The 20,860-nt window shown below is 55.1% G+C and overlaps 8 protein-coding genes across 8 annotated transcripts; 3 read left to right on the top strand and 5 right to left on the bottom strand.

The window, feature by feature from the left end:
* The first annotated feature begins 1,052 nt into the window (after window positions 1-1,052).
* C8Q71DRAFT_199687 (uncharacterized protein) lies at window positions 1,053-3,408 on the top strand. Its single transcript, XM_047916947.1, has 5 exons — window positions 1,053-1,172; window positions 1,228-1,662; window positions 1,713-1,971; window positions 2,030-2,358; window positions 2,404-3,408. Exons 2-5 carry the CDS (start codon window positions 1,323-1,325, stop codon window positions 3,135-3,137), a joined length of 1,662 nt encoding a protein of 553 aa, XP_047783401.1. The 5' UTR covers window positions 1,053-1,172; window positions 1,228-1,322; the 3' UTR covers window positions 3,138-3,408.
* C8Q71DRAFT_199716 (RlpA-like double-psi beta-barrel-protein domain-containing protein-containing protein) lies at window positions 3,407-4,942 on the top strand. The gene is made up of 6 exons (XM_047916948.1): window positions 3,407-3,764; window positions 3,813-3,833; window positions 3,882-3,965; window positions 4,015-4,713; window positions 4,763-4,788; window positions 4,860-4,942. Exons 1-4 carry the CDS (start codon window positions 3,417-3,419, stop codon window positions 4,477-4,479), a joined length of 918 nt encoding a protein of 305 aa, XP_047783400.1. The 5' UTR covers window positions 3,407-3,416; the 3' UTR covers window positions 4,480-4,713; window positions 4,763-4,788; window positions 4,860-4,942.
* On the top strand, window positions 4,920-6,702 carry C8Q71DRAFT_199785 (uncharacterized protein). The gene is made up of 6 exons (XM_047916949.1): window positions 4,920-5,057; window positions 5,122-5,592; window positions 5,658-5,919; window positions 5,983-6,110; window positions 6,160-6,621; window positions 6,678-6,702. The coding sequence occupies exons 2-5, from the start codon at window positions 5,289-5,291 to the stop codon at window positions 6,561-6,563; spliced, it is 1,098 nt and encodes a 365-aa protein (XP_047783399.1). The 5' UTR covers window positions 4,920-5,057; window positions 5,122-5,288; the 3' UTR covers window positions 6,564-6,621; window positions 6,678-6,702.
* A 1,579-nt stretch (window positions 6,703-8,281) lies between these two features.
* Window positions 8,282-9,106, bottom strand: C8Q71DRAFT_719940 (uncharacterized protein; the record flags this gene model as incomplete). Its single annotated transcript, XM_047921325.1, has 4 exons — window positions 8,282-8,348; window positions 8,406-8,450; window positions 8,491-8,746; window positions 8,821-9,106. The coding sequence occupies 4 exons, from the start codon at window positions 9,104-9,106 to the stop codon at window positions 8,282-8,284; spliced, it is 654 nt and encodes a 217-aa protein (XP_047783398.1).
* A 1,060-nt stretch (window positions 9,107-10,166) lies between these two features.
* C8Q71DRAFT_199661 (uncharacterized protein) lies at window positions 10,167-12,365 on the bottom strand. The gene is made up of 5 exons (XM_047916946.1): window positions 11,790-12,365; window positions 11,471-11,726; window positions 11,184-11,413; window positions 11,053-11,121; window positions 10,167-11,000 (listed from the first exon to the last, which is right to left on the bottom strand). The coding sequence occupies exons 1-5, from the start codon at window positions 12,097-12,099 to the stop codon at window positions 10,276-10,278; spliced, it is 1,590 nt and encodes a 529-aa protein (XP_047783397.1). The 5' UTR covers window positions 12,100-12,365; the 3' UTR covers window positions 10,167-10,275.
* A 1,281-nt stretch (window positions 12,366-13,646) lies between these two features.
* Window positions 13,647-15,332, bottom strand: C8Q71DRAFT_199636 (uncharacterized protein). The gene is made up of 2 exons (XM_047916945.1): window positions 14,221-15,332; window positions 13,647-14,167 (listed from the first exon to the last, which is right to left on the bottom strand). Exons 1-2 carry the CDS (start codon window positions 15,000-15,002, stop codon window positions 13,813-13,815), a joined length of 1,137 nt encoding a protein of 378 aa, XP_047783396.1. The 5' UTR covers window positions 15,003-15,332; the 3' UTR covers window positions 13,647-13,812.
* An 819-nt stretch (window positions 15,333-16,151) lies between these two features.
* Window positions 16,152-18,390, bottom strand: C8Q71DRAFT_199570 (RCC1/BLIP-II). Its single transcript, XM_047916944.1, has 6 exons — window positions 17,966-18,390; window positions 17,687-17,903; window positions 17,416-17,636; window positions 16,922-17,362; window positions 16,580-16,863; window positions 16,152-16,527 (listed from the first exon to the last, which is right to left on the bottom strand). Exons 1-6 carry the CDS (start codon window positions 18,241-18,243, stop codon window positions 16,169-16,171), a joined length of 1,800 nt encoding a protein of 599 aa, XP_047783395.1. The 5' UTR covers window positions 18,244-18,390; the 3' UTR covers window positions 16,152-16,168.
* Window positions 18,391-18,917: 527 nt separating this feature from the next.
* On the bottom strand, window positions 18,918-20,549 carry C8Q71DRAFT_852916 (uncharacterized protein; the record flags this gene model as incomplete). The annotated part of the gene is made up of 1 exon (XM_047926877.1): window positions 18,918-20,549. One exon carries the CDS (start codon window positions 20,547-20,549, stop codon window positions 18,918-18,920), a length of 1,632 nt encoding a protein of 543 aa, XP_047783394.1.
* Window positions 20,550-20,860: the final 311 nt, after the last annotated feature.

The following is a 20,860-nucleotide window of genomic DNA, read 5'->3' as shown; positions in this document are numbered from 1 at the left end:
CTTCAGAGAGACGCATCCAAGACATTGAAGCTGTACTATCTTGTCACTGGAAGAAGATGCGGTCGAGTGTAGTAGACTCGTTGACGAGCCTCGCACCGTGCCTCAACCTCCAAACGCTTCACCTCCTTCAATACCACTGCTTGTCTTCACATCTCTGACATCTTCCGTCGCCCTCAGAGCGTAGCGGATCGCCAGAGCGGGGACAGCTGAACGATTGCCCAAAAGTTCGAGTTTATGGTCCGCGTAAGCGCATAGCCTATGTAGCACGCACCCGACGGTGGTTGCGAAGGACTGGCGCAAGTCATGATGCAGCGGCGGAGCAGAGAATCTGGAGTAGTCAGAAGCGGAAGCCCATAGATGTGCAGAATAATACGAACGCAGCGAAAAGGTTCGCTGACGAGTGAGAGTCCAGTGAGAGTCGCCTGTACATCGCTCTCAGATCTCAGATCTTAAATCTGTGATGAGACGCGACGCGGAATTTCAATATTGTCGCCGCCAGGCAGCGCCAGGCCCGGGGTCGTCGCTGAGTGCGACGTCGCCACTTCTCAGTGATACTCTCACTCTGTAAAATGCCTGTCGAATTCGATCGCGCGGCTAGCTTTCTGGACTCAAGCAGGAATTGCACGAGGACCAAAGTGGCCCTGACCATTTACGGTGCCCTGAAAGGGAACGAGTCGGACCCAGTGGTCACTCAACGTACGCGGCCGTGACGACCGTCGACGTCGGCGCAAGGGTCCCAGGAGCTGGGTTTTCCAAGGTTTACTGCCCATGCATCAGTTCGGAACTCTATTCAAGTGAAGTCTCGGCGCACATGCGATGAGACTGTCGGACGCTGAGCCTGCGGCTTAGCAAGATGATCAGATCGGTCGGCGACGACAATGGCACCCGGTCTACCCAGTGGGTAAGCACGAACCACCCAAACGAATTGCTTGGCTTCCGACTAAACTGCATCCACATCGCACTGGGATCACAGTGCCTGCATGGGCGTTGACAGATGTGTATGCCCGCCGCGGGTGAAGCGGTGTATGATGTCGTCGATGTTGATCAACTTGTCTCCGCGTCCTCAGTTCTCCAACCACAGCTGCAAGACATACATGCATACGGTTGCGTTCAAGGACTATCGCACGAGCATGGTGTCATGCTGAATCTGGCCTATCGGCCTGAGCAGCTGAGTACGTACGAATATGGTCGTTAATCGGTCATGGTATCATTCTGATTGTGTTACAGGGATCGCACCGCACGATAGTTGATATGCCTGCCACGATGAACCTTCGCGCGCAGGACATCTTGATTGGGGACTACCCAGGAGCTATCGCCAACGCATGATACACCTTTGCCTCGCATCTCCCTTCCACTCCTTGGGGACAATGCCTTGGTCATGTTCCCCTGCCTCCCTGCACGCGCAAGTCACCTCTCTCGTTATTCTTCTCTTCTCCCTATCTGTCTTCGCTGCTTCGACCTATAGGACGATTGACGATACATACGGGGACGATGTGACCGGCGTAATGCCAGTGTATGGCTCCAATTGGAATGCTCAACCAGAGTGCATCGGATGTCAAGTACAACCGGATCCCAATTCGGCGTACCGTGGTACTTGGCATGATACGACTTCGAACCATCCGAATTCAACGACAGGTCACTCCATGACGCTGCAGTTCACGGGTGCGCGAAACTGGATGTCTTGGGATAATGCTTCAATAACCGTCGCACAGGGACTTCTATCTGGGTGTATTGCATTCTCACCAACTCCGGCGCACCGTACGTCACCATCGCCACAAACGCTAGCTTCGAGTTGGACGGCAGCCAAGTTGGGATTTATTCGCACCTCCCGGACTCTACTGCACAGCAATATGAGTACAACGTCACCGTCTTCAGCATGACGGGCCTCAACAACGTGGGCCACACGCTGGTCATTAACGCGACCCAGGGCTCTCAGGCGTCCCTGATTCTGTTCGATTGGGCCATGTACATGTAAGCCTATCTAGCGCTCTACTTCGACCTAGCGACCTATTAACAATCCGTCGGAAAGGTATGAAGACTCCGAGACAACCAGTTCCAGTAGTACCTCCACATCTCAGCTCACATCGGCTCCGAGTAGCGCGATCCCAGCTAGCACGATAACAAGCACGTCTTCGAGTCCGGGTCCAGCGGACCTTTTCCCAAGTGGCAGTCAAACGCCAGGTACCAGCAGTGGTCCATCTGGGGCTGCTAAACCAGGCACCACAAAACCTGATAGCAGCGGAGAGCAGAGCACTGGTACCGCAAAAACGAGTGGCCTTACAAGCGGAGCCGCTACGAGCACTTCGGGAGGCACTCCCGGGAACCCGAGTGGGACGAATGCAGTCGCGACTCAACATAGTAAGTTGGCATTGTTCGTTTCTCCGAGTGTTTCTCACTTTTCAGAGGGTACGCCTATCGATGCCATTATCGGTGGCATAGTGGGTGGCCTGTCGTTCGTAGCCCTCGTCGTTTGCCTCGCTATCTACTGTAGACGGCGGAGGACACACCAAAGCGTGGAGACAACGGGCTACGGAACGGTTGAACCACTGGTCTCTCCTCCGAGTTTCAACGGCGCAGGCGCAGTCTCCGCACCCAAGTCGCAGGAAAGGAATACAAGCACGCTCTCGACTGCTTCTATATCAAATACTGCGATGCCGCTACCTACGACAGGCAGCTCTTCTCTCGCCGCTCTCGCAGGTTCAGCGGATACCAGCTTTCCTGACGACAAAAGAGCAGAAGATATCCCCTCTTCACGGCGCGGCAGTCTCACCCGTCAGCACCAGAAGCTCATGCAGAAGGTTGCGATATTTCGAGCGGGACGCTCGGTGGGCGTGTGCAGGCCAGATGGTGCGTCTGCACCAGCAGGAGTCGGCGCAGCATCGTCGCTGCTACCCCCTGTCCCCAGGACAGCAGCGTTGGCCACGGAGGTAGTATCGCCCACTCGGACAGTTCCTGCCCCTTCATCGTCTGAACCTGCAGACACGGACGACGACGAGCTGGGAAGGCAATTGGCGTCAATGCAGGTGGAAAGGGCACGGCTACTAAGGGCCGTCGTCGGGGGGGATCACATCATATCCATTGGGCCTGTTGAATCATTCGATTACTCAGAGCCACCTCCTGCATATGCCACCTCGTAACTTGCGTTCTTGCAATTCACTCTGTTATATCATCATAAACAGCGTATCGTGTTGATATTGTGTTTGTTCAGTATGCGCAGAGCGTCAGGAGATGAACACTTCGAAAGTAGAGGTACGACACAGCTGTACCCTTCGCCGACGGCCCTCGTCTTCGCCCTCCATCTCTCCCTCACTACCCTCTTTCTCCTCCCCATCTTGCTTCCTGATCCTTCCGTGGCCCTGATAAGTTACAGCAACAGATTCAGGCGTCGTCTTAAAGCGAGCCGTGTTGATTACATAATGTTGGCTAACAGTCACGGCGTCGACGACCCTGTGTGGTTTCGATTTGGACGTCCATCTTGCCCTCCTTCTGCCACCGTCGCCAACGCAAAACCAGTCACGATGCACTGTCGCTCTCTACTCAACACACTCGTTTTTCTCTCTCTTCTGAGTCTTGGGCTTGGGCACCTGCACGCTGGGACACTCCGGACGAAGCACGGCGCGTCGTGGAGGCGACGAACGGAACGGACGCAGGCTCTGGACGCACGAAATACTACGACTCTTGAGAGACGTGTCGACGGGGCAAGGTTGACCTACTACGACGCCGGACAGAACGCGTGTGGCGGTTACGACTCGGACAATGACTTTGTGAGCTTTGGACCGCCTCAGCGCTGAAGACAAACTAACTTGAACTAGGTCGTTGCTTTGAACGCGCCTGTAAGCTGATCCTAGTGACTTACTGCACAGCTCTGATGCTCGGTGAAGCAATGGGATAACGGGGCGCACTGCTACAAACCCATCACAATCTGGTACGGCGGCAAGAGTACTCAAGCCAAAGTAACGGACATGGTGCATTTCATACCCATCTAGCCTTATATGTGTTGATAGCGCGTCCTAGTGCCCCGGATGCCCTTATGGCGGACTCGACCTTTCCCGTGGTCTCTTCGGCTTCATCGCAGACCTCGGTCTTGGTGTCGTCTCAGCGTCCTGGGTCTTCGACGACGACGGCAGCCAGCAGCCTCAAGCCGACTTGCAAGCCGCAGCCTACACGCCATATACGTCCTACTCGCCGGCAGACTCCCCCAGCACGACTCACTGGACGCCAACCTCGAAGTACACGCCGGCGACCACCTACTATGCTCCTGAGACCTACGCAAGCTACTCGAGATTCAGCACTGCGACGGCGGCCTCCAGCGCGCACTCTTCGGTCTCTGGCGGTTCGACTGGCAGCATGAACTCGGCGACCCCTTCGACGACGGCGACTGCTGCTCGGACTGTTGATTTTGACAAGGGAACTCTGAATCAGTTCAACATGGCTCTTGTCGGGCTCAGTGGTCTCGCCGAGGCTGCTGCCTGGGCCTGAAAGCACAAGACGCGAATTCTTGACGACGCAGTCTATGGTAGCCCGTGCTTGCATTCTCATGTTGCGGCTTGTATCATGTATTCATCGTCCAAAAATCTACGCCTGTCTCATGGCAACTCGGGAACAAGCCTGACGCCCATCTATTTCAGTGGCTACGATGCCGGACCGACACAGGATGGCTCCACACAATGTAACTTAAGTGAATGTCAGTGCCTAAGGACACCGTGCGTATGGGTACGTTACGTTGGCGACGTCGCATGTTTCGTGTTACTTACGCAAGAAGCTACGCACTGGCCAGCAATTTGGTTTGTATGTAGTCAGATCCGCGAGTGTGCTGATGTGTACGACGGTACTCACTCAGACTGCTCTGAGCCCACCAGGTTCGACACAAACTCTCGTCGTATGCGTGGGGGTCTGGCGAGACTACTGATCCTGCTTGCTGTCACTTCAAGTGATGACCGCCCAGTGCGGTTCCGACGGATGAGATCAATCATCCTCGTTCCTCGCTGCCACCGCTGCCAACACAGCCTCTGCACTGGTCGTGACCCCTGGATGTGCAGAGGAGTAGTATTGCATTGGTACGCTTTGGTGCCTGTTCTGGCTCGAAGCTCGAAGTTTCTTCTGATACATCGCATTTTGCAGTTTACCGAGTGAAAGACGCGCTCTTTTGGGCTGTTGGACTGATACATGCTACATTGTATCCAATGCAGGCGTTTGGATCCCTCCAATATGAACCGAGTGGATGACGCCGCACGGGAGGGTCATTCCGCCAGTTGCCTCTCCGCATTCTCCGCCAATAGCTGACGGCCATGTTTACGCTGTGCTTCCGTCTCTGCCTTCTCCTGCTTCCCGCTCTACTTCGATTATGGTATGTCTTAGCGGAGACGCGGACTATCGACGATACGTATGGCGACTCTGTGACGAGAGCAGCACCGGCGTACTCCAGCGCCGACTGTTGGGACCAAGGGCCGAATTGTACAGAATGCTTCCTCCACCCGGACGCGACGAAAATCCACAACGGCACATGGCACGACACATCGTCGAACACCTGTCACGGTGCGAATGCCAACGATCCTTACGAGGCGGGCCATAATGTCACCCTCAGCTTCATTGGTGAGTCATGGGGATGGTCTTTGAGTGTAGCACTGATACTGACGGTGTGTTTGTGTCGCATCCAGGGACATCTCTTACGGTGTACTGCATCATGGTGTCCCAAGGACCCACGACATGGCCCACGAATGTCAGCTTCAGTCTCGACGGCGAGGTTAGCTATAGAGCGTTTCCCGTCAACTCTGATGGAGATACATACGAATTCTCGTATCAAGTGCCAGTCTATGGTAACACGTCGTTGAGTAACACGCCGCACACGCACACGTTCACAATGACAGCGTTGCAAGGCCTGTCGGGATCGACTCTGCTCTTCGACTATGCTACCTACAAGTGCGTCCGCCCTGGTAGGGCCTCTTATTGACCAGACAGACTGATGGGGTTTCGGTTGTCTAGCTATGAGGGCGAGCAGAGCTCATCGCAAACGAGTCAGGTGCAGACGAGCTCTACGTCCAGTCTGGGCGCCTCGTCCACCACTAGTGCGGCAAGCACACAGAGTCCAGATCCGGCTGCAAGCCACCAAGGTAAGTAGCGACTGTATACCTGCGTTACGCATCTCTGAACAATCAGCAGTTGGCGCCATTGCTGGGGGCGTCGTTGGCGGGTTTGCTTCTATTGCGCTTTGCTTTTTCTTCGTGATTTTTGCGTGGAGACGATGGAGGACGCGCCACAGCAGAGATATGGTAGATGTCACTGCATTCGAACCCTTCGTCTCGCGTCCGGGTCCCGCGGTTCCTGTTCCCAACCCCTTGTTCCGAAAGGCGCCTCCGACTGCAATCATCTCAGGAGACAGGACCTACCAAACGGTTCCACTGCGTCCATTTTCATGTTATCGCAGGCCACACATCCCTGTTTCCTTGCTATCCTCAGCCAATTTGTCAACGTGTTCGGTCGAACTTCTGAGCTTCAAGTTGTACTCCCCCTGTTGTCCAATAGCCTACACATTCGTGAGAAGCATTGCTCGACCACTCTACTGATCAGAACAACCGCAGGCTGTCCCCGGGGTGTGCACGGTGGTGCGACGAGGGTTTTGCGGTGGGAGTATTAGCTAGTATGGTGCGGGACACTTAGTCACCGCTACTTTGTGACAGTGGCCAAATCGGTCGGGCAGCGCCTAGGTAACCCCAACCTAGGGGCGGTTACCGCATTTGGGCACATAAACGCCCGTTTGTAAGCAGATCGGGCGTCTGGATCTTTTATGGGGACGCTTGTCGACCCCGCGGAGGCTTGGTGGACGGGCGCCTGGGGACGGAGACCGGGCGCTACTGCCTGCGACTTGCCATGTTGGGTAACTGTACGTGACCTGGCCAAATCCATATCACCCAACTTCGCCAATTTTGAGAGTTGGGAAAATCCGTCTAGTAGGATTGTTCCTAAGGTCAATTGGAGCAATTCTACAAGAGGAATAAGGAATCGGCCAAAATTTGGCGCTTCCCGAAACCTTGTATCAAAGTAGCGGTGACTAAGTGTCCCGCACCATACTTGGTACAAGATCATGGTGCCAGTGGGTGAGCGCCAAGATTAGTACCGGTACATACAGCCTGGATCAGTGTCACCGAATCATGACAGTTGAGGCTGAGCGCATCACGGTGGACTCCGCACCCCTATTTCAATTTGGTCGACGAATCATGGCTCAAGTTGCTACTAGTATACGTACTAGACGGCAACAAACAGTCTGAACAGAGGCGTGTCAATCATGCCGCCCTTGTTTGAACGCTAACAGCTACTGAAGGCAGACGAGCCCAAGACATGCACTTGAAGGCGGTGGATTGCCAATGTGCGAATTTCGATGTGGCTGGAGGCTGAGAGGATATCATCAGATAGTGTTGATTCAGCGTTTGGCACAGTTGCTCACAATGTACTCGAGTCGTCGACGATTCGACAGGGCTCTTCGCATCTTCGCGATGTCAGTTGCGGTCGAAAATGAGAGTGTGTATCTAGCTAATTCTCCGATGAGGAAGGCTACCACCCCTTGTACCTGATCACATGCAATCACACTAATGACCGGGCGAGCCATAGGGTAGGCTCGACCACTCTATTAGGAATATGCAGGGGGCAGGTTCCTCTCCGTCTCCGATTGTAAACGTGACATCTGCACCCGCAGCGTCGCAATTTCTGTCCTCAGTTCTGCTTCGACCCCGGAGCCCATGAAGCTAGTCGGTGTGATTGCTTGCGTACTACTTCTGTGAGCTGTAGTACAGCGATCAGCCATGAAGCGCGTACAAGGGAACTGCATGCGTACGATTTTGGACGTCACGCAAGAGGCTGTCATCGTCTGAGGATGGCTCGAGTGTAGTGTTACTTTGCGGCGAAGCCGGGGGCACAGATTGACGTTCGGTATACAACGGCGTAGCTGAAGTTTGATGCATGGAATATGGATGAGATATGAATGGATCCCCTGCGCTCCCGTCCATCTCTTCTGTTTTCTTCTGTTTTCGCCGTCCTCGGAGATAGATCATGAGCCCGAGGCAAAGGCCAACGAAGGCAGCCCCACCGATTACACCACCAGCAATGGCGCCAGTGTGCGTACCTACTGTGGGTTAGCTGAATACTTAATTGAATGAGAACGTTGAACACACCCTGGCGACTTGTAGTGTCTATACTGGCTGTGGTTGCATTGGTAGTTGATGAAACGTCATGCGCACTGCTGCTATCGGAGGTGGAGGATGAAGTGACGTGTGCAATCGAACTGATGTCAGAACCGGTAGACGACAACTCGGACGCCCCAGTGCTCGATTGGGAGGTCGCTGCCGCACTCGACCCTTGTGCAAAGCTCAACTCAGTATGTGAACTACTTGATGGCGCAATGATCGGCTCACCTGAGATGTACCTTGAGAAGTGGTAATGAGCGATCTGAGTTCCACCTGACGTACGTAGAAAGCCGTGTACTAGAAGTAGACGCACCAGTAGGTAGCATAGTCAAAGTGTACAGTCGATGCGGCTGTGCCTTGCGATGCTGTCATTGTGAATGTGTGCAACACATTGTCCAACCACGAGATATTGAAGACGGGTACTGCATAGGAAAATTCATATGTCTCGCCAAGGGAGCTCTGGAATAACGTTGAATAACTGGTTTCGCCGTCGAGATTGAAGCTCAAGTTGGTTTGCCACGACTGCGGCCCCTGAGATACCGTGATAGCAAATATTGTAAGAGTAGTTCCTGAGGCCATGAGTTCGACACAAGCACTGCATAAGCCATACATCGCAGCGTCATGCAATACCGTGCCGACTCACCAATGAAATTGAAGGCGACACTATGACCAGCCGCATTGTTATCCTGGCCATTACATTCATTCGACGTTGTCTCATGCCATGTACCGTCGTATGCTTGCGATGCGTCCGGGTGGAGGACACATCCGGGGCAGCTCGATTCATTGTTCCAGCAGTTGGCGATAGAATACGACGGTATTATACCCATCTCGGGGTCGCCATACGTGTCGTCGATGAACCGCGTCTCTCCGGAGACGTGCAGCACATACCGCAGAGCAAAGAATAGGAGACATGTACATGCCAGCAGCATATGGCCTTAGCAGCTGAGTGTGATGAGATAGAGGATTCCGGCGTGGGGATGCGGCGCTGAGTCCGTAGCTGTCTGCCGAGTATAGGACCAGAACATTTGTATCTAGCATTGAAACGTGAGATCAGTGGTGGCGGAATAGTCAAAATTCTTCCTGCCTGGAGGGAGACACAGATCTGCCAATTCACGGACACCGTGCGACCATAACGCGAGTTGTGACACATCGCAGGGCGTTCGATAGGTGCTCGTGCGCATATTATCAGCACCTATCTGTCCATGGATTGGATATATCATCCTACCCATCGTATGTACTTGGGTAGAGGGTTGACCGTCAATTAGATGGCCCAGTCACGTATCACCGGAACCAATGGTGTACCAATTTCTCAACTGACGGTTGAACGACAGGACCAGTGCACCGCGGGATTCGTACCCACTTTGGAGAGACAATACCCAAATCGTCCGGGTTGTTTTGCTTCGCCATCATTGATGAAAATGCAGATAGTAGCTTGGCATGCAGTCGACGTTGAAGTTTCGAACGTTGGGTCTGACTGCCAGTGGTCGAGGTCATGCACTGACAGCCTTGCCTCCGAGTCCACAACTAGCAAAGACTGCCCATCAGTTCTAGCGATGAAGAGAACGGCGACACTATGAAAGGACTCTACCGTTGCCGCATTCTTCTAAGTAGGTCAACGCGACCTATGGCAGTCGGACTCCTAGCGCACTGCAGTGCTTGAGGTCAGCGCTCTTGACGCGCGCCTTTTAGAAGCTTCATCTGCCTCTACATAACGACTCGGAGGCTCACTGAGGAGAGCCCAGGGGTCCGCAAAGTAAGGCACAAATGGACCGTAAGAGGTCCGAGTCGATATCCAGACGAAGCACAACTGCGAACGCATGCGTTGCGCATGGTCGGCGTCCCTCGGAATATTATTTTGCACGCGCAGAGCGTTCCAATGACCCCCGAGCGGAATTATCCAGTAACACAGACATGAACGATGCGCAGAGGACACGAAAAGCGATGTGTGCACTAGTAACCCCTGATCAAAAATATTTACGACATGTGTACAAATGTGCCACAAGTCTATCAACTACTAAATGCTTCGGTTTCTACAAGACGATCAATGACGGCACCAAGCGTGACACGGTACAATGGCGAGACATTACCAAACGAGCCGCTACATGTAGGCAGGCGGCGGTACCATTGTGATCGCCTCTGTCTGTTCGCGAAGCCGCGCGATCTCCTCCGCCATCTCGCTGCGTAATGTCGCGAGTTGCGTCTGCCACACCGTCCCGTTCCGTCTTTCCGCAGTTGACGTGCTCCCGCCCTTAGACGACTGCTCGATCGTCGGTGGTGGGGGGTACGACTCGGTTGATGAGGGCAAAGGAGGCACGTCCGTTTCGGCCCCATATCCAGACGACTCCTCGCCCATCCGCAGGTTACTGCCCGAGCTTTGACGCATGACCGACCGCGCGTCCACCTCCGCAGACAGAGATCCAGCAGCGGAGAGCGTGCCGAGGAGGCCCGCGGAGCTGACCTCGCTGTCTCTGTTGAACCTGTGTGAGCTGGGCATGGAGCCGTGCGATGCGCGGAGGTCGGTCAAGATCATGACTGGCCGACTCCGTCGCGGCGCGCTACCGAACTTGACACCGTTGCGGGCGGGGCTCTTGCCTTTGTTCGGAGTGGGTGTATGCTGCTCGTCGCCATCGCCATCGCCATCGCCGTCGTCTTCGAAGACAGTGTCGTAGCGGCTTTTACGGAGGGTGTTGGGTGGAGACATTCGGACCCGAGCCCCCTTCTTGCATCGAACATAAAGAACGACCACGACGACGAGAATCACAATCACCGCGACGGATCCCCCCACTGCAGCACCAACCACGACACTCATATTGACGGGCGGATCTGGAGACTGTTATACACAACGTTCCCAACACGAAGATTCGTGACTACTCACCGTTGCCTGACTTTGAGTTTGCGGCCACTGTAGTCGTGGAAGAACTAGTGCTGGCGGATGTAGTCACATCTGAGGATTTTGAAGCCCGGGTCAGTGAGCCTACCGCTGCGACACAGTGGCACAGCACTGACCATGATGTTGAGCCGCAGTGGAGTTCACCTGACCATTCGATGTAACAGTGCTCCCGGGCTGCGAAGATGGCGTGCTGCTTTGCTCGGAGGAAGGAGCCGTGGAGGTACCCGTAGTAGACGATGATGTGCTCGGTGTACTCGAGGTCTGTGTTGAAGTCGTTTGAGATGAGCTCGTTGCGGGTATGGTGCTCGGAGTTGGGCTCATAATACTTGCAATCTGCTCCTCGTAGCTTCAGAAGAAAATCCGTGAGTATACGCTGATCGGAATGCTTCGCCCATATACATACGTGTACTGAGCATAGTCAAAGAGCAGAACCGATGCAGACGTCCCTTGTATAGCGGCCATCGTGAAAGAATGCTCTGTGTTGCTCAAGGACGATTGGCTGAACACGGAGTAGTTGTACTGGTAACCGTACGTGGCTCCACTGACGCTCTGTGGGAACGCAGCGGTACTGGTCTCGCCGTCGAGAGTGAAGGTCAGGTTCATTAACTCCGCCGTCGGCCCTTGAGATATCATTATGCAGTAAACCGTAAGAGATGTTCCTGTGTATGAGCTGCTCCGTCAAGACTACAGCCGAGGGTGATTTGCATGCCGGGAAACCGTACCAGTGAAATCGAAAGCGACGCTATGACTCGAGGTGCCGTTGACGTACGCGTTGTTACACACATTCGACGTCGTGTCGTGCCATGTACCGTAGTGCGCCTGCGATGGGTCCGGCTGGAAAGTACACGCCGAGCAGTCCGGGCCTTTGTTCCAACAGTCCTCGTTGGAGTACGTCGGAGTCGCCCCAGTCACAGAATCGCCATCCGTGTCGTCGATCGTCCGAATCTCCCCAGAGACGACGGCTACATATTGCAGGGCAATGAATGAAAGGATTGTGAAGGAGCGCAAGTTGAGGTGAAGGAGCGACATCATCCTCAGAGGGGGGTGGGGGTAACTGGGAAAGGAAGAAGGGATGTACCTCCCCTGCCTCGCAACGGCCAGAAGGTCTGGGAGCCAACAGATGTGGGCCACGGATGGATCAGATCCATGAGTTGACGTGTTCGTCAAGGAATGCAAGATCTGACTGGGGACGTTGGCATCAGCACGTCACACTGCGGTACATTAAGAGCAGCATCCTATCATAGGCCGCAAAGCGAATACACACTGGCAGGACCCGCGCATATTGGCGGTTGATACTTGACTATGGACCGAACACCATTGTCAGCAGTGTGCATCGGAATTGCGGAGGCTGGTGCTACGACCAGGATGCATGATCGCATCTATCAACGTAGGATGGTGTCGTGTCAGGATTTTTGAGGCGATGATCAACCAGGCATTTGAAGAAGTTGTCAAGCGTCATATGGAGGTGCACGCCTTGTCAACGGAGGGAACGACCCACCGATTATTGTGGCACTGGCGGTCGTTTGTGCTGACGTCTCTCCTAGGCAGACGTTGAAGATCTTGAAGGCCTCTTTGAGGGCGGTCTTCTAATGATGCTGACCTGTCTACGCGTGAGCGATAGTGACTGTCTCATGCATGCTTTACAGCAAAGAATGTCCTCCGGCGACTAGAAACATTCCCAGTGACCCAGTCCCAAGTCGCTTGATAGCCAGACGTCGGTGATACGTGGTTATGTTGAACAAGATATGATTCCGAGCAAATCTCTTATACATCCAACCTCTACAATCACGTACCGCAAAATTGAGCCCGAACCTCAGACCCATCTCGGCGGGTGCTCTGTATACAAAATTGACCTTGGGCTTTCGAGCCGTGAGCTGGTGCTTAGGCTTCTTTACGCAGCACGTCGACAACGATCTTTCTCAGGGCTGGCTTGTTGCTTCGACCGCCTGATCTGGGTCACGAAGGATACGACAGAGGACAAGAAAGCAGGCCTAGCACATGTCGACGAAGTGAGTAGTTGGCAAGTAGCTGCAAGTAGTTGGTAGTGAGCGCTAGTGAGCAACCGTACCACGCAGAAGCGCTCGTCGCGTGTACCGAGTCGGGATTTGCTTTATCGGGGCCGCACTCAATAAGCGGGACGAAGTCAACGCCCTACGAGTACTGTCACACAATCCCTTTGCATGTCCCTAACAACGCATGAGTTGAGCCCGGAACCTTCTGTACACATTTCATTCACAACTACGCCTATCGTACATTCAAAAAAAAACACAAAAACGCATCTACAACGTAAAAGGAGTACATACACATACACATTACCAATCGTATCGTCCGACAGAGCGGGCCAGGCGGGTGGTAACGAAAGGGTGATGGCAACGATAGTCACTGCACGGAGAGCAGAGAGCGCAGCCCGGTAGGCTGACGGGCAAGACAACACAACGGACAAGAGACGGCGAGGAATGGGGGCGGGAAGGAAGGGCGTCAGCAGCGACGGAAGCCAGGATGCCGATGTCGACTAATGTACAGGATTTGAGCGGGAGGAGAGAGGGACGAGGGCAAAGGCAAGGTGGTGCTTCCGGGATGGACGCGACGATCTAGATGGGTGCAGAGAAACGAAAGACAGCGCGCGTGCACCGTGAACAGTAAAGGGAGTCCGACGACATGCTACGACAATAGTACATGACACTCCGCGTGCAGCAGACGCGTGGTCGGCAAGAATGGAGTGACTCGCCAGCATGAGCTTCACGCTCAGTGGCAAGTGACGAGCAGGACATTCAAGCCCGCATCCTTGACTGCCTTCACCGGCATCTTCTTGCCCGAGCGGATCTCGCGCATCAGCGAGCTGCGGTCGCGGTGCATGACACGGCGGAGGGCGTCCAAACCCTGGCTGCGGACTGCGAGGTAGTCACGCACGTTCAGGAAGACCTGCGACTTGAGCAGCGCCTTCGCCGCGCGCATGGAATGCGGGAGCGAGGGCAGCGATGGGAATGAGAGAGGGGATGCGGCACTAAACGCGGACGGGCAGAGCCCGAGCTCGACGATGAGAGCTTGGAGGAGCCGCAAATGCACGGCGCCCGACTTTGCAGTCGGGTTGGAGAGGAAACTGGGGGATCGCTCGATTAGATGTCATGGGGCTACAAAATGTGCGTGACTGACCTGTTTATGAAGCTAACGGCGTCCTCGTAAGCTCCAGTTACCGCGAGGTCGCCTGCCTCGGAGACGTCGTCGACGATGGGACGCTCGCCCAGCCCAGCTTCCGTAGCCTCGATAGCCTGCGTGAAAGCGGGCGGTGAGGCGGAGGCAGCGGCCTTCTCCGCGAGCCTCTGCGCCTTCCTGCGCTCCTTCCTCTTCTTCCCCTTGTCCTTCTTGTCCGAGTAGTTTGCGTCCGCGGGCGCGGGTGCCTGCTCGCGCTGGGCGGCCGCGATCTTCTTCGCCTTCAATTTCTTGAACTTCCTCGGCTGGACGGTCGGTCCAGCGGAATGAACGGGGTGCATTCCGAGTGCGCGGTGCAAGTTGAAGCGTGTGGCTGTTGGTGTAGTGAGGGTGGGGGCGTTGGTAGGGCCCCGGGAGATGCTGAGCGTCGAGATCGCTGCAGAGAGCTCGGCCTCGATCTCTCCGCGGGAGTCAGAGGACGTAGCATCCGAGCTGGCAGGGGAGCGAGCCCTGCTCATGACGATGTAATCGCCGTCTGAGAAGACGGCAGGCGACCTAGCACCGCTGGTCAAACCGTGCTGGGAGACCATACCAGAGACGATGGACGAGGAAAGGCTTGAGACCCGATATAGGACCTCCTCCTCGTCGGAATAGAAGCCGTCCGAGACTGTGCCGAAGGAATCCGCCCAGGAGGTGCTCCCCGCAGCGGACCTGGCCGATATATAATCGTAAGACGTGGTTGAGGATGGGGAGCGTATCCCTGGGCTAGCGATCCTTGAAGACATGGTGAGTCGATTACTGAAAGTGTTGGGTGACTAAATGACAGTGCTAGGAATAGGGAGGCTGGGACCGCTTGGGCGAAAGGTGCCGGGATTGGGATATGGGATCGGGCGACTGCGACCTGGACGTCGCGACGGATCCCTGCGAGACGGTCAGCGGCGAAGTGGTGTGAGTGGAAGAGAGAAGACGGACGGGTGTAGTATACAAGGAGACGGAGAGAGCTGCGAGGCCCACACGAGGTGGAGGTGAGGAAGAAAGGAGGCGACGATGGCGAGCGCACCGTAGGCACGCAGGGAATGTCCTTTCCCGAATAGGCAGTCCGCAAGGCGACATTGCCCGACCCGTGCCCGATCCCCCCTCCCCGACTCAGTCAGATTGAGTTCCTTCGATATCTTGTCTTCCACTGGAGGGCATTTCCCCGAAGGCGTTTCGATGGTACACAAAACAATCGTCGTTTGTGCTGTAATCACTAACCCTGGACTAGGACGAAGTCGCGATTGCGCATGTCGACTTCAGCCGCATGAATCGAAGCCTCATGGCAGATATGGGCCCCTTCCACGGTGCGACTAGGAAGTACGGAAAGACACATGACAATTGCCACTTACAGACATGCGCGGCATGGTGGTCAGAGTTGTAGACAAGTCCACCCGCAGGACTCCGGGAAACTCTCGTAATGAGACGTTGAAACTTGAAGCTTGAAGTAGTTCGGCTCCGAGAAGGGCTTAAACTTCGAGCTAAGTTATCTCTGTGTACCTAGATCGCAGGACCCAGGACGCCCCGCTATACCTCCTGGATTGCCGTGAACTTGAAGAGGAAGGGGGTCCTCTGAGAGAGAAGCGTATGTCGTCCCCAAAATCTGTCCTGGCACTTTGAACACAAGCATCTAGACATAGCATTGCCTAGGCTACAGCCTAGCTGCAGCACCTCTGCGCGTAATAACAATACACACACGCACCGACCACGGCGGTGCATAAGCCTATTACAGCAAGCGGAATGCACGCGACTTGACTGCAGGCAAGACACGATGTGTGACGCCGCTCCAGCAATTCCAAATGTCTTGATCCAACCGAATTGCGGCGTATCAGACCCGGTTGCACCGGGATGCCGTATCCTACTATGGACGCAACAGTACATGTGAGTGGGGAGGCACTGCCGATCTCTGAACGAACCCTCATGAACGAATCTTCCAGTACACCACACTATTCCCCCAGCCCGCCAGCGCCGTCTGCTCAACCTCGACGCCCCTCTTCCATACCTTCCCCTGGAGGTCCCTGACCTCGTTCGCCTTCTTCCGCGCAAGCATGAACCGCGCACCGTCTGCGCCCTGCAGCGCCGTCGGAGATGCGCTACTTCCACGTTTCCCGTTCCCAAGCTGGTACTCATAGTTCGCGCCCCACGAGAGCAGGTCGCGCCCAGTCGCCCCGGGCCCGCCGCGCGCGAGCGTGTCCAGCGTGAGGAGGACATGTCCTGTCGGCGAGACTGAAATATCGTGCGGCATGATCGGCTGCAGGTTGTTGTGCTTCTCGCTGTCTGCGTGTCGCTTAGTCTCTCGTCTGATAGAACGAATCGGAATAGTACACACATTCGAGCAGCCCGCTCACGTTGCGTGTGCGGACTGGGGTGCCCTGTGCGTTGCTAAATTGCGCGTTCCCCAGGCCGCCGAACTGGCCGTTTCCGCATGCGAGCACGTCGATGTACGGCAGCGCACTGCCGTCCACTCTCTCGACCTTGAACAACGTCAGATCGCCACCAGCGTACACATCCAAGCACGTCGTGCGCATGCCCGCTGGTGTTGAACGCCAGAGGATCACCTCCGTCGGCACTGTGATGCTGTCGAGCGTCACCTCCCTGCCCAGACCGATCTGCCTACACGTTGCCGCACGATCAGGGTACTCGCAGACCACACGCAGAACACGATGCGTACCCAAACTCATTGGCGCCCCATCCAAGCACTCGTCCATCTGTGGTCTTCGCGAAGCTATTCCGCGAACCCGCTGCAATCCCGTCAACGTGGATGCCCCGCAGCGCAGGCACTTCGGATAGCTTGTCTGAAAACCGGATACTCTTGTCGTCGAGGCTCGCGAGGAGCTCTGTGTTCGCGTCTTTCACTTCATTGGAAGAGGGTGCTTGTCGGATGGAAGGCGTTGACTTCGCATATGGGTCTGCGATGCTTTTCGGGGTCAGCTCGACCGGGAGACGCGCGTGGCCGAATGAGTGCTCCGCAGAGGCAGGCGCAGGGATGTCGAACTTCCGGAACCCAAGTTGTCCGTGCGTGTTCGCCTTGAGCGTTACCGGATGAGCGAACGTGCGCCCAGAGGACGTAAGTGCGAGCAAATGGTCAGAACCTGCCGCGATGGCGACAAACCTGCGGAATGTCAGTCAGGAAGGCATGATAAATGCGCGTAGAAGTTACGTCACTTTTCTCCCCAGCTCAGCTTGACGTCCGGGACGATCTCTGCAAAATCTCTGTCCTCCTCCTCGCCCCACAGCCAACCTGTACCCCACCACGGGGAGCTCGCCGGCGTCGGCGCGCCAGGTCGGAGCACCTGCTGGCCGGACGAAGAGGAGAGAACATATATGCGTCCGGATGCAGAGAGTGCATATACGCGCGTCGGCGTAAGTTGCAAGCGGACGATGTTCTGGGATGATGTCAGAGGTCGCGCAATTCGACCTGGGAACAGATACGCACCTTTCCTCGCAATGTACGGGTCGGTTGTCCCGACGAAGACCCGGGGCGATCTTCGAAACCGCTACCCCACTGGTACACGTCTCCCCGCGCGTCGACGCAAGCGGCGTGTCGTTCGTGCAACGCTAGCTCGCGTAGCGCGACATTTTCGAGCCAAGCTGCTACTGCCGGTGCGCGAATGGAATCGGGGGATTCTGCATCAATTGACAGAGTATGTGATCTTACGTTCATCATGTATTTCATTAGCATACAGTCCGTCTAGGCAACAATGCGGGTGCGCACTTGTTAGAACCCCATACAAGTGTCTCCAATTTATCTTCGCTTTTCGGGAACGTCAAGGAAGACGAAGCAGCCTTTTCCTGGCTGCCAGAGATAGCAGTCGGCGGTGGTGCGTCATTGTGGACTGTCCCCCGAGTCGAATACCAGACAATCCCAGCAGACGCAGCAGCAGTAGAGGCCACTAGCACAGCGCGCGCCCTGCTTTTGACCGGAGCGGATACTTGACTGTGCAGGTTCCGAGCCGCGTTGGGGAATTTGAATGTTCTGCTGCCTCGAAGCATGACGGGGTCTGATGAGGGGACCCTGCGAGACGAAGATGGTGGTTGAGGAGTGACGATACCCAGACTTCACCGTGCCAGTGAGTGCCAGTGTAAGTGAACGACCACGTGATCGAGGTACGCGTCCGTGGCACACGAATGCTTGAGTCTCGAGTGTTGAGGTTTCTCGTAACTTAGGGACCGCGGAGAGAACGTGCAACGATTGAGTATCGCGTTTGTCTGACCTCTGTCAAATGCGTAAGGTACATACAAAAGAGTAGCAAGCTTCAAGTTGTATAAGAGTATTAGGTATGCTGACTAAGCACGAGCCACTCGTCTGTACGTACTTACGAGATTGTGAACTCCAACATCGAGAGCACTCTCTGGTCGTAATAAGTACAGTGGTCTGAATATAATGGGCCTTTGAGTATTTGGCATTACAGTATCATACGTGCGCATACATTTCCGGCGGTATCCGATGCTCATGAACGTACACATAAGTCGTAATCTGTACAGGCCCGGGTAACGTTCGCAATGTCGCGTCACGACGGACCGCTCAACGTGAAGATGCACGATAGTTTACAGGCATTGAGAACAGCAGCTCAGTGAAGATGTACACCGTATGCTAACGCTGTCCCTTCGATGATGCAAGGGATCCGGGGCCCGGGCTCACCAGAAGTCCAGCGTGTCAGCGCCATCTAGGCTCTTAATATGCCGACAAGACCCTTCAGACGCTCCACGAGTTCGGTGCTCGCCTCGAGCGTGCGGTGATCGAAGTCCACTAGGCGCAACTCCTTCAACCGTGCTCCGCGCGCATCTCGGGCGAGTAGCGTGTCCAGAGCAGCCGCCACGACCCCCTGCCTCAGCCTGGTATTTCCTCCTCCTCTTGCGACTGTGAGGTAAAGGACGTCAAGCTCTAGACATGGAACGGTGGAATCCGCGGTCGGGGCGGCCTGCGGGCGGAGAGCATTGAGCATGGTTACGATGTTCTGTGGACCGCCGATTTGGAGCTCCTTCAGCAGGGGATACTGATGAAGAATTTGTAGGCAGAGTGGAAGGTCCAAGGGGGTCCAGCCGACGCACAGAAACGTTAATAGGGAGGATGAGAACATCGAGAGTATCTCACGGATGACCGCAAGATTCGTGTTGTTGTTAGTTGCGCCAGTCGACATTGCGAACCGCATGAGCGCCTTGCATGAACTGCCGGGTCGGGGGTCGGCCCAGATGGCAATGCGAGAGTACAGCCCGCTCAGCATGATGTCAAGAGATTGTGTTGCTAAGACAAGGGAGTTGTATGTGGGCATCTGCTTGAGCATTGCGAGAGCAGGTGCCATCGACGGTATCGATTCGTCACGCCCAACGTCAAACGACAGACGTGTTGTTTGAGGGAACGAGAATCTCTGCAGGACGGAGGCGGTGGGCTTGAGCTGTAGTTCAAGTTTGAGAGTGCGTAAATTTCTCATAACCGTGTGGGAAGGGACACCCTCGTGGCTCGAGTTTCCAGCCATGACCTCGTCGTCAGAGAGGCGCTGTCTAGATGAAGATAGCCCTACATAGGAGGCCTGCAGCCATATAAACTCGAGCAATGGACAAGAGTCGATCAACGAGAACCAGGACGTGTAATCCGGTGTGTGCGCGGATAATTTGAGATACGTCAGGTTGCCGAGATGACCGGCGACGTCCACAGAGATGCCGTCCGTGAGCGCGAGCTTCCGAAGTCTGGCGGCCTGCACGGTGGATAGATGTAGGACTCCATTCCTTCCCAGAGGATGAGGGGTCCATAAGGCCGATACATCAAGACTCTCGAGGTGAGTCAGCGCACGCAAAAGATGCGCAACGGTCTGCAGCTCATGATTCTCGACCTGCACATTAGAGATATGCAGGTGAGCTACGCGGTGCTCCTGTCCTGCTAGAGACTTCAAAGCCTTATTGGGGCAGCCTAACGCGACACGGACGTCCACCGCGGCGGGTATGGAACGTTGGAGGCTCAGTTGCGCCGTGTCGAGTTCCCCGCGGATATGAAGGGCATTGAAGTCGATTGTGCTCCAAAGGATACTAGCGTTCAATGCGACCGTACGCCAGCGATGGCAAACATGCGTCGTCTTGATCCATCGGGTGTGGAAGCGTGGGTCATCGTGTTTGATGATGAGAATGATCTCAATGATCAGTTCGTCCGGGAGCTGATTGGCAGGGGAGGAGGAGTTGAGGATGACATGGATATCCCTCAGACGCCGCTGAGAGGGTTCAGAAGCGCGTCGCTTCTCCTCAACCTGGGGACTAGCGTTGTCGATTTGGCCGAGGGCCCACGAACGAGTTTCATTCCTAGACATGCTCGCAATCGTACGCAGGGTAGCATTATCCAATGCACCATAATTTGTGTCTTCCATCGTGCAGTCCACCAGTCTTTGACTCGTTCAGCGCACGGTTACATCAGGGGGAGTGCTGACTCCGACTCACTGTATTAGGGGTCGGCTCAAGCTCTCATTGTTACAGATTTGTAGTTGAATATCACAGTATGTTGAGCACTGAGTAAGAAAAGCATGAGTATGACTGTGTGAAAGTAGTAAGTGTTCAGGCATACTGCGATAAGTGTACTCCGAGTCGGATTCGAGAACTGCGGGTTCGTGGACCCAAATACGCG

Source organism: Rhodofomes roseus (genome assembly GCF_022264815.1).
Source record: "Rhodofomes roseus strain CIRM-BRFM 1785 chromosome Unknown C8Q71scaffold_2, whole genome shotgun sequence".
NCBI lineage: Eukaryota > Fungi > Basidiomycota > Agaricomycetes > Polyporales > Fomitopsidaceae > Rhodofomes > Rhodofomes roseus.
Note: the sequence above shows the minus strand (reverse complement) of the source record. Positions and strands in the feature narration are given on the sequence as shown.